This window comes from Anser anser (assembly GCF_964211835.1).
Source record: "Anser anser genome assembly, chromosome: 2".
NCBI lineage: Eukaryota > Metazoa > Chordata > Aves > Anseriformes > Anatidae > Anser > Anser anser.
This window is the reverse complement of record NC_139721.1, coordinates 115,736,159-115,748,592: the sequence shown is the minus strand read 5'-3', so window position 1 is coordinate 115,748,592 and position 12,434 is coordinate 115,736,159. Positions and strand designations below refer to the sequence as shown.

At 44.3% G+C, this 12,434-nt stretch overlaps 1 protein-coding gene across 6 annotated transcripts in view; it reads right to left on the bottom strand.

Moving 5' to 3' along the window:
• Nucleotides 1-1,207: 1,207 nt before the first annotated feature.
• ULK4 (unc-51 like kinase 4) overlaps nucleotides 1,208-12,434 on the bottom strand; it is a 245,766-nt gene continuing 234,539 nt past the window's right edge. For all 6 annotated transcript variants that reach the window (XM_083825680.1, XM_083825679.1, XM_083825683.1 and 3 more), the window contains 2 exons: nucleotides 4,528-4,616; nucleotides 1,208-1,607 (listed from right to left, as the gene is read on the bottom strand). In XM_083825680.1, coding sequence (XP_083681806.1) covers nucleotides 1,523-1,607; nucleotides 4,528-4,616 — 174 coding nt within the window. In that variant the 3' untranslated portion in view covers nucleotides 1,208-1,522. The remainder of the gene's footprint in view (nucleotides 1,608-4,527; nucleotides 4,617-12,434) is intronic.

Genomic DNA, 12,434 nt, shown 5'->3' with positions numbered 1-12,434 from the left:
AGGTTCCCCAGCACTGAGCCAGGTCTAGCCAGATGTGAGGCAGCTACAGTTCTTGCCTGGCCTACAAGCCACGTGCTGACTTCTGGACTTCAACAAGTCCATTAAAAAGCCATAAAGCATCATATTTCCACTCGTAGTACTTCAGCAGCGTGCTGTCAGTACAACCAGTTGAAGGCCTTTTTCTTACAACTTAGCTGCTCCAGTAGCTTAAACCCATTTTCAGGTGTCCTCAGGCTTCAGTTCCTGTGAGGTGCGACCTGCACGTGACTCACCTTCTCTTGCGGCAGTGCCTGTGCAGCTGGAAGCAGGGAAAGTGGTCCTTGAACTACTGGCAAATTCACAGACTGCATGCGTCTGCACCCTGCACCAGCCCCTGCCCAGAGCAAGCACTCCCAGGCAGTTTTGCATCTGTGCAGCAGTTTGCCAGCGGAAAATCGCAACGGGTCTAAGCTGTAAGGGATCACAGCTCCTGTTAGGATCCCGAGATGATGAGAGCTGAATCGAACTACACAACAGGCTGCCTCACTTCACTTGCAGAGCAACAGCACTGTGACTACACAGATGCCTCCTTGAGTAACCCAGCTTCACCTTGCAGCAACACTTACACTAGAAGACTATTATTAGAAAACACTTTACCCAAAGTGCTCAGTAATTTTTTTCCTATTTCTAGCAACTCCAGCTCTAATTTCCAGCTCTGAAAAAGCAATAGTGATATGACAGGTTACACAAGAAAACAATTCCTGTAAAAAGTGCAAGGTGAGGTCAGTTTGTTTACCTAGGGCTGTTGGCGTGCCTCGCCATCTGGAGATCGGGGCTGTCCAAAGGCAGGCTGGTCGCAGCAGCTCGGTAGGTAGCTTCCGTAGGTGTGGCAGTCACAAAGGCCAGTGTCAAACAGGAAGCAGTACCGGACAGAGCTGCTCCATGCTCACTCCGGAGGAAAAGAGGGGATGTAATTTCTTAAGCACCGTGGCACCTGCTAGTGCCAGAGGACTATTGCCTGAGCATATCATGTACATGCCATATATGCACACACACAGCCTTCACCACATATATTCTTATTTTTTAGTAAAAAGATACTCCCCAGTGCTAGTCACAGGCATAAGAAGACTCCTTAGCTGAACAATTAAGGCGCTCAGCTGGTCCAAAAGACATATATGAATGTTTTTAACTACCTTCAAAATAGTGAAACACTTTCTGCCCATAATCTGAAATAACTATACTATTTATTTAATTTACACTTTTCAAACTCTGGCTGTCAAATATTCACGCCACATCACGTAACGCCAGTAAGGTAAAACAGTAATCAACAATTCACCCTTGAGGGAGGGGTGAGGAAAAAGCATTTTCCCTCCCTGCCTGGAAACACCCCCCACAGTCACGCACGTGCTGGGACCCAGCTATGGCTCAGCTAGCTTGCTAAGTTAGTTAAGTCTGCTCTGCGTATTCTAAGATGTTCATTCAGGACTGAGGTGCTGAGCAGCATGCACAACTTGCACGCTTCGGTGGGCTGGTCAAAAACAGTTCACTTGGTCGTCTTCAGATTTTCATGTCCCGCTGTTCTCAGAATTTCAAATGCCAAGGAAGCAACAGCAACATCAGCGTGCGAGCTAGAAATTAAACATAGTAGCATCTATTAGACATTCTTAAGGGAAAAATTTTTGTATAAACCCCACGTTTGCCTTTATGCTGGAAAACTCTTCAATAGCCATTGAGTAACTTTACTCCTTTTTACTGTTAAGTAGCAATACGCGACTGGTGATTTTGTCCTGCAACAAATTTCATGTAAAACTGAATTTCAGCTCAAATTCACAGCAACTGCTACCTTGCTCAATCTCCTCCATAAAATAGAAGATATAACTTATCATGCCCCATGAATCCACATACATGTGTGCACTATCACAGCTTGACAGAAAAATGACTCCCACATATGCCTTCCCCCGGTGGTTACCCAGCATGGGGAGGCAGCTCCTCGAGGTTTTGCCCGCCTCCTGCATGGAGAACCACCTGCCCCACTACATTCAATGCTGCGGTCTTCCCTCTTCACTTCTTCACCTGAGCTTTTCTTACATGCATTTTTTTTTTCTTTTTTAGCATTGGAAGAGAGGCTCTAACAAGTACTGCTAGGGCCACAGAAATACTTTTTTAAAGGCTTACCATCCCTCATCACTAACTTAGAAAGTACGCCAGTAGACCAATTTACAGCTTCCTCAATTGCTGCTAATGACAAATACCTACCGACACCACATGTTTAGGGGAACGCAAAGCTAACCGTGACATCCAAACGATCAGGCCACACTTTGTAAACCAATTTCTTAATGAACAGCAGTTTAAACCAGAAAATTTAGTTAATCTGAAACAAATTCATCCTGGCAACTGAAAAACAAATGGCTAAGGTCCCACATTTTAGAGTTCAGATTTAATTCCACCCAGTTACTAAGCAGAATAGTTTGGTCATGTACCAACCCCCAAGCTGCCCCAAACAGCTGAGAGGACACAGCAGAGAAAGAGTCTGGCAATACAAGCTGCTACATGGCAGCAGGAGAGCACTGACAGCACCTTGCTACCCCAGCAAGCAGTGCCCCTCTGTCAGCAGTGCACTGCCTGGCTGGTATCTTCCTTCCACTGTGCAGGCGGACTGAAAGATGAGAAACCTGTCCGAAAAAGAAGCAAAGCAAAAGCCCCCCCTCAATCCCTTCGACCCAGTGACAATACATGGGTGGAAGGGCCTGGGAGGTTGGGCTATTCATGTTTCCAATTCAGCATGAAATTCAGAAAGGCTTCTTAACAGGGCTCAAAGCACAAGTGAGAGGAGGAGACCAAGGTTATTGCTACCAAGGAATATTCTGGGAAACATGGCACGTAAGACAAGGGAGTTTGAGGAGATGGCGGAACAGCCATAACCTCCATGAGCAAAACAGCCGTTCAGCTAAAGCTGATTGAGCTTGCTAACCCCAGGCTTCTCCCATCTACCCGTTAACAATTCATCCATGTCTGAGTCCCTCTCAGCCCCGAGACCCAGGCTAGATCCCTCCCAGCCTCCTCAGCAGATGAATGGATAGGCACACACGCTCCCCAAAGAACGGGCGGAGGGAAAGTGAAATCCACAAGCTCCTGGGGGCCTTCCTGCTGCTGCTGCAAGCAGAGGAGCTTGGCCTACCACAGTGTGTCACAACACTCATCACTAACATGAGATAGAATCCGGTCTACTGAGCATCTTACGTCAAATAAGAGAGACTGGTGTTTATTTTGGACTTTGTAGTATGTGGTTTTCTGAGTATAGAAATGTGCAGATAACAGACAATTAGAGGAAGTCAGAGAATGGGATTCAAAGCCAGCTACTTGATGGGCTGTCTGGTGCATCTAACGCTGAAATGCACTGAAAGAGAGTGAAAACTAGTTTTAAAAGAATAAAAAAACCTTTCTTTCCTTGCTGTCACACCACCGTCATCTTCAGTGGTGGTGCCAGTGTCTCCCTTAGGGAGAGCCATCATTTTATTTTAGTTAGATAATTTAATGTCTCAAAAAAAAGCTGTGAGTCAGCAGCTGAGCATGTGAGAGAGATGCAGGCTGGTCAGGACAGGTTTGGTCAACCCTCAGCGTGCAGCTCCTCACACTCACCACTTCCTGACCATTTCCTCTCTACACCTGCCCTCGTCCCCCCTTCCTTCCAACACAGAGTACTCCCTGCTGTAATATCAAGGAGATGACTGTCCCAAACAACTGACCCATATGAAGCCTGCATTTGGAAGCACAACGAGCACTGGAAACACCACCGTAGTGTTTCAAAAATGATCTATAAACTACAATCTATCTAACAGTTTCATGTGACTGGGAGCAAAACGCAGCCTACCAGCCCACAGCACGAGTGCAATTCTTTTCTCACAGGGCAGAGGACAGTGATTCATTCATTCCTCTGTCCAACTGGGATCAGATGAGTGAAGGTCTAAGAGAGATGAGCCGAGGTTTGGCCAAGCCTTCAGGACCAGCACCTCTGTTCTCGCAGAGGCCATGGCATCCCCCAAAGTCTGGTGCCTTCTCTGAGAAGCCACAGGTATTCTCAAACAAAAGCAGCTCTGCTATTCAGCTGCACATTCAAACAAAATCAGCAACTGTACAAAACACAATTACTTTAAAACAGGGCACAAATACCACATTGTGCATCTAGCCCACTGTGCCAAGAAACACTGACCAGCATCCGGTCATAAAGAGGCGAATTGTTTGGAATAAAAATAAATAAATAAATTAAAAATTAAGCTGCCACATGTGCACACACATTGAGCCCGAGCGCACAGCACACTGTGGCTAGCCACAGCTGGGGATCAAAGCGTGCCGCAGCGGTGGCGGCTGAACCGCCAGAAAGCTCTGAATGAGGGTTTTGGAGGGGAGCCGCGCAGGGAGGGGGGCCAGGGACAGAAACCTGAGAAGCTTGTACTGCACAGAGGCAATTACAGGAGAAGGCCACCGAAGACAAAAGAGGAGGAGAGAGCTCTCATCCCTGGAAATTCCTGAAAGCCTGAGGGAACTCACCTGGCAGCTTGGGCCAGGCTCTCTAGAGTTTGGATAAGAGCATCGCCATCACTCTTCAGGCTCTCCAAGCGCTTCTCGTTTGAAGTTATCTGGAACAAAAAGAAAGAACGGTTATCAAAGGCAGAGCAAGAAATTCCTCTGTCGTCTTCTGTGGGATGGGGGGAGAGGGAAACAAGTTACAGCATTTGTTACACTTGTAAATGGAATGTGACATTAAAGAGACCCAAGAGAAAGTCCCTTTTACCAAACAGGGCTGAAGTTTAGGCGCAGACTGTCTGAGATGTCTTGGCTTAATTAACAAGATTCACTCTCATTCTGAGCCCCTGTATGAGTGCAAATTCACACATCACAGCCTGCCAATCCTGATTGTGTTCTTACCACCAGTGCAAATACAAAACCCCTTGGTTCTGAATTCCAGGGAGATCCGAGCCGGCAGTCATTTTCATTTTTCACTTCAGGGAAAAAATAACCAAGCATGTATCAGACTTCAGATCAGGGCATGTGGGGTTTTCTCTGAGAGGAACCAGGTTAAAAAGCACTGCAATAGTAGCAACTGCATATTCAATGTTTTCTTGCCACTCATCAGTCATTAGGAATATTACCTGCACAGGGCTGTCACCTACGGAGCAGGGAATGAATGACCGAAGCTATATGCCCTTCTATGTCAAGTGAATCCTGACTAGAGCTGATTTTGCCGCGGCTGTTTTTTATCACACTGATCTCTCATGACTGGTTTATGGCATCTCCAGCCTTACGCTGCGTAAGTGCACGGCTACAAGTGGCTGCACATTTCCTGACCAGTGAGCCACATGAATGGGAAGGTCACAGGGGGCACGGCCTGAACTTGCATGGCACTGTGGCACAGACACTGAATGCTTGGCAGCTTGCTGAAGAAGCTCTCCTATCTCAAAAAATTACTGAAGAAAAAAAACGAAAAGGTTTGCATGTCAGTTCTTGCTTAAAAAGGTAAGTAAATCTTGGCAAAAAAGAAAGGAAAAGGACCAGAGCAGCTGATTATTTTGATACTGGGAGTTAATGCTTGAAACGACAATTTTTAATCCCCAAACCTGGCAAGGACTTTTAAGCTTTAACATGCCATGGCTGGCCCTATTTACCATTGATCAAGCATCCGGGCGATACGCCTTCAAGTCTCCCTCTTAAATCACAAGAGAAGCAGTATTTACAGCTACCAGCCCACCATCATTTATCAGCGGTGATTCTGAAACACCAGTGTCACTACAGCTATAATCATAACATCCTGCAGTTAAGCAGGAACAGGGATCTGTCTGTAGTAAGCGAAGATCTATCCTGTGTGTTGGGGAAAAAACAGTGAACAATTACCTAAGTACAAATCATTGGTAAATCCTGATTACAGGTCATTAAACCTTTTTAGTCTCTTGAGGTTATCTTTGAACCCCTCAGTTTATATTTCCGTCATCCATTCTTCTTTAATTCTCATCCTGTACTTACAGAAGACATTTTGTAATCCGGGTCCTGAATTTTAGAAGAAAGAGGTATGAAATTGTAGCATTACAGTTACTGAAAGAGAAAAGTGCATCAGCCTCAAGATGTTGCTTTTCTGTCCTGAGGAGCGCTCCTGCCTCTGCTAAACACTTGCCACAGCCTCTGCAGCTCTCCGCCAGGGCCACATTCTTTGCTCATGGCCCTTGTTCACCCTGCACACTTGAAAGAGGAAGAGGTCACAGGGGGCGAAGGGGGAGCTGTAGCTGAAGACTGGGTCCTGCTCCATAAAACCTTGAGGTCACGTAAAGGCTACAGACATCTCTCATACTAATACATCCTTGTGCTTGGGTGCTGAAACCTGCACCACCTCCGTGTTCTTTAAACATGCCAGCCTTTGTGCATTACACAGAGAATGTTCGAAATACGTTATAAAAGCTATAAAATCTTATACCATTTTTTTTTAAATTCTGAAATGCTCTACTTCAGTTAATGACTTAGTCCAATGGAATTTCCCAAATCTGCCTGTGTTGCAGCATGCCTTGTGCCATTATTAAGAATACATTTCTGTGGATACAATGCATCTGAATGGGAAGGATTAAAACGGCTTTATATGCACAGGAATTATAACAGATAGAAACAGAACGACCTATGAGATCATCTACTCCATCTCCCTGTTATACTTCACTGTCCAGAGCAACTTCCAGCCAGAAGCAATGGGGTTTCTGTGATATCCATCTGCGGGGGCTACCGCACCACATAGAAAATGCTTCAGTAAGATCCTGTCAGCAGTAAAGGCGTACCACAAGGAGGGAAAGGATCAGGCCTTTAGTAGCAGCAGCCTGCAGATTTTTTAAATTAAGTTTCAAACAAACTCGGGGCATATATTTTTTGAGATCATCAGCTAACAGCTTCGCACAAAACAAGGTGTGTCAGCGAAAACCCGCATGGACAAAATGCAGCTGTACAGCCTCACAGCAGGCTTCCGCAGCTGCTCCCCATTACTGGAGTTCAGAAAGCTGTTTTCTGCCCACCAAGAGGCATCCGCACCACAGACTCACCTCACACGGGGCAGGGGAGAGCACTGATGCTGCAGCAGCAGGCAAGGCACAGGCTGCGTACAGGGCGAGTGGCCCCGGCTGCACCTGGCCATCCCTTTTGTCCAGTATCCTCACGCTGTTATTGCTCTGACCACTAACACTTGCTTGCCCCTTTTATATTATGCTGTGTAGGAAATCTGAGTGACCAGAAGGTCTCTCACATGAGGTGGATGAGGTCCTGCTTCACATAAAGGTCATGAGAAACACTGACTGATCTTAGGAATCATCATTTGCTTTCAAGAACTGAAATAAAACTTTGTTCCCTATTTAAAAATTGCTCTGTTTTTGTCTTCACTTTGTTCTATAGATAAAAATAAATTATGATAACACAGCAAACTGCCAGCAATCAAACTTTTGGAAACACAGTATTTTTATGCATCTCATTACCTTTTTCTCCTTCCCAGCATGACTGTATCTTTTATCCAGCCCAGTTCTAGCTAATGCAGGATTTTCATAACTGCTTCAGTGATCTCTTGTAATAACACTGATTTGTTAGGGTTGGCTACAACACATATTCAATGACATAATTGATACCTATTCCTTTAATTAAAAATGTAATTAAATCTCAGTTTAGTTGTATACTCATTGGAATTTAGTAAGAATCCCAAAATGATGTTGCTTTATTAAGCTAGTAACCATTCTGAAGCTTTCCTCTCTTCAATTCTATTAAACAAGGATGAGTCATAAAGAGTCCATAACTGATATGTAAAGATCAGTATTTCCTAAAATTTAGAATAGCTGTTCAGGTATTATGGTGCTTGGTATTGGATTCTTGATCTAAATGACTTTTGCAATTCAATTTTCAAGAAAACATGGCAATCTAAGAGATAATCTATTTTCTTAAGGCTTATTGTTTCATAATACTGCTTTCTCTGGTTTGTCATAACTTACATTTTGTAATTTATGACTGAGTTAAGGGACCTAGTAGTAAACTGCTCTCCTACCATATTGAAGAGAAAGAAATTCTCCTGCTTTGTTGCGTTTTCAAACTGCGAGCTTGATGTCTGTGAAGCAAACTGTACTGAAACTGGGAAACAACGTAAAACATTTCTTTGATAAAAATAAGGAATTTTTAAATTTGAATTTTTTTTTCATTGAAGAAAGGTCTCAGGAGCATATTTAGTTGCACCTTCAAATGTTATATTCTCAAATAAACAGCTACTGGAGATGTTTATCATTTCTACTCTTAGCAGATTCTCTTTTACATGCCATCACCATGTCTGTATACACAGACACAAGCAAATCATTTCATAAACTCTCCTTCACGTAAACTTGGCTTTCTTTCCCAAACACGCCTCAATATTTTAACCTCAAAGTTATGCTTCCTACTTTTTCCTCAAAATTTAACACAATTAAGCTAATTATCCTTGCAGGATCAGTTAGCTCAAGTTCTCACTCAACTTTGCCAACGCTGATGGAGAGCAGCCACACAAATAACACGGGAGCTGCCGTGGCTGGTTTATTGGAGCCACCAGGTAGTCGTAGCTCTAACGTTAGCATCGCTTCAACATCAGCACACGCTGAAGTACCGCTTATCCCCAGCCAGAGGGTTTTCTGTGAATGGGAACTGTAGTGTCAGCTAATACTGAGGTTAAAACAATCACCATTTTTATCTGCGCATTAGCTGGGATCCTATGGAGGACATGAAATATATTTAGAAGAAAGGATAAGTTTTCTGGAAAAAAAAGAAATCAAAGAGTTAAGCATATTCCTGTTGCCCTCGAGACACTATCTCAAATAATGTCTTCATAATAAGTGCTGTCCCCACAGTTTAAGAAGCATACCTCAGACTCCTGATTCCTGCACCACCTTGGGCTGGCTCGGGGACTGCCAGTCGAACACCGCGTCTTTTCAGCCCCAAAGCCGCCGTTTCAAATGCAGTCTGGGCTGGTGGTGATTGAGAGTTGATGGCTATTCACAGCTGCTTAGAGTGACCTTATTCTCATTTTTAAGGAGCAAATGTCACAAAATACAGTGGTGTCAAAAGCATCACCGTAGCCGACGTGACAGCCCAGCAAGTAAGTGAATGGGATGGCAGCTTCAGAAACGAGGCATAATGCCTGGCTGGAGGAGAAAGCCTCCCAGCGCTGCTGACCACTTGTGCCTATCCCAGAGCATTGAAAGGCACTTTTCCTCCCAGGCTGTCAGCACGGAGCTATTCACAAGCAGTGCAGCAAAGAAAGCCCACTGCTTGGTTTGTCACTCACAGTTCCCAACAACACGGCCAGAAACACGCAGCCGCTCCTCTTCACGGAAGAGCATTACGACCAAGGAGATTCTGCAAACACAGACCTGAGCAGGTGAGCAGCTACGTGAAATAAAACTGACAGACTCATTGATCATGTTCAAATGTACTAAATACAGATATTTGAAAATACAACCCTCTGCAAGCACATACATTAAAGTGGTATTGTCCAGAGAAGGTACAACAAACGGATCCATCACTGCCATTCTTTCTGTAGGCTTGCACACTTACTCATTCAAGGTAACATAGCCCCACATTGGTATAATCAAGGGCCAGACCCAATAAAACATTTGGACCCTACAGAGTAGAGGCTGTAATGACATTTTAGGGGTAAGCAATCTGGAATGGAGACCTAGACACCTGCACAGAGCACGGGAGGGCTGAGGTTCAGAAGGGCAAGAAAACCTGCATGGGGAATAACTCCACACCTTTTCTCAGTGCCCCTACACAAGGCTACGGGCTCACAGGCTCTTGCAGTCCTCTCCCCTTTTCCAGACAATCGAACATCGCATTTTTTGTTGCTGTGGCAGAGCTTCCCACAGACGGGGAGAGGCAGGGAGGGTCAGGCAGTTCCCCACAAGCGAAGAACACCGCGACGAGGCACGGCCTCCTCACTTCACTGCCGGGTTGGGGAAGGGAAGCCTGCCCTCCTGTTTACCAGGGGAGTGCTCTAGCTATTGGACCAGTTTGGAATCTATGGCAAGATTTTATTTATTTTTATTTTAAATAAAAACTAAACAGCCAAAAACAACAACAAAAAATCCCAGATATTTGCAAGGGCCTTTTGTGAGGTGCTTAATCTGGCATTTCATGTGTTAGATATGCTCTCAGCAGGTACGTGGGACTGGATGTTTCAAAGAGCATATGTCCAATCAATTTATGGGTTATTTAATGTAAAATAATGGTAACTCTTGCCAGGTTACGCAACTGGAGAAAAGGACCACCCAAGGGCAGCATGCTCTCAGAGACACTACATGCTTATGAGGGTGGCCACATGGTATTCTTGTTCTCCATAAGAGCTCATCCTAAGGGGTAAAAACCTTTCTGACATCCACCCCATCACAGCACTCGTCTGTCTATAAATGGTTCAGCTGGAGAGAGACAGACAGAAAGTGCATGTGGGAAGAACAGATCAAGTCGGACGAGTTGTATTTACGTTACTAATTGCCAACTCATTTGAACAGGCCTGAGCAATGTTGCTGGACCATAAAAACAAGAAATGAAAGTTACAAAAGCATGAGTGTTCCAGGTGTGCTTTGGCAAGCATTATTATAGTCAGGGATTGCAGACACAAAATTACAAAGACTTTGTGGCCTTCAGATCCTGCAAATACGTGCGAAAACAAGCAGGTATCTGTGACCAAAAAACAAAAACAAAAAAAAAAAACCTACATCAGACAGCTTAGCTCTGATTTTAGAGTTCAAAAATCTTTTTTTTTTCCCTCTTTATGGACAAAATTCTTGTTCCACTGAAGTCAGCGGCAAACTCCGTTTGACTTTGATAAGGCCAAGATTTCATTCAACATGTTTTGTCGTCTTCTAATTTGTATGTGTGTGCAGGTTTACTCCAAGTTCAAAGCAATTTCCACGGCTAACTTGGAAACACACGGGTCTCCTGGCAGGCTGAACGGCACGCTGTCTCAAGGGCTAGTTGCAGGGAGACGAGGAATGTCTCCCCCACGCTGTATAATTGTTAATTGATTTTGGATGTTCCTTGACACCTTCCACTTTGACGCTATTTTCTGCCCTTCAGCACATACATAACACACACAAAGGCGTGCTCCAGGGTTGTTGTAAAGTTATAAAATTACCAACTCTAAGGGGTATTATCTAAGCACTAGAGAAGATTCATAAAACCTCAGGATCATTATCGAACTGAAGAGTGCTCTCAGTCTTGTTTGATTTTGATTTTTGGCGTTGTTGCTAGCAGTGTTCTCAACTGATTTTCAGAACATACAAAACGTCTTTATAACCCAGAAAATAGCCATTATTGCAGTTTCTATCCTCTGTAACTAGTGAGTTTAAAACATCTGACTTAACAGAACTGGGTAGGGCAATCTCTTTACATCCATTAGAACCAGCCGTCCACAACAACTTCATCAGCAGAAGGAAACTGAAGTCCTGACGGGTGTCTGCAAGGTGCTGTAGAAGACTTCCACACAGTGTTGCAGGGTTACATTGCACATGTGCATAAGCAAGCCCAACATCAATATGACATTAAAAATAAACACTTGCCACCCTGTTGCCGGTGATCTCATCTACAAACACAAGTTCGTCTGTCATCTGCATGCCAGTGACTCCCTGAGGTACCACTTCAGACTAATTTCAGTCTGCCAAACAATAATCCCTGCTGGCCTCAAGCATCAGCTTTGGCAAAATGGGGCCACAGACAGAGCTTATGCCCTCCTCGCAAGCCCCTCCGATTCCTCTTCCCACCTGCCATCACCTTGCTGGACCTGAAGAGACCACCACCTCCCAGCTACACTTCACCCTGCTGGTCTCATGAGAGTTCCCTGCACTAAAGAGAAGGCTCTCATGTTCAAATGTCCTTCATAGTCTCTTTTTCTCTTTGTCAGCTTTTCTCCTAAAACAGCTTCTGACAAGCAACTCCCAATCCTTTTTAGATGTTGACTCCTGTAGCTCTCTTTCCAGCGCTGATGTTGTTTATGGGCTAACAATTCAACTCTCGATTAAGACCCCTGAATTCCAGCAGCTGTCATCCTTTATATTTCTCTGTAAAACCACAGAATAGTCTGACTGCAAAGTTTGTTTGGAGTTATATCCAACTTTCATTGATATGCTCCACACGTTAGGGATGGCCTTCTTTTCTTTTCGTGGGCACAGCAACTAATACAACTGACCCTAAATCTTCTGCTGCCATATTTCATGCTATGATGATTCAAAGTAATTTCAAATGCTTATACGCTTGTATAAGAATCATTGCTACAGATAACTCACCTTCTCACTATTAGGAAAAACAGTGACACCCAGAACATATTGGAGAGTGCTGACCTTTAAATGGCAATTACTGTATAGGAGAAGTATGCAAGCAACCAAGCAATTACCAATTTCATAAATGCTTACATATCTAAGGACACAAGC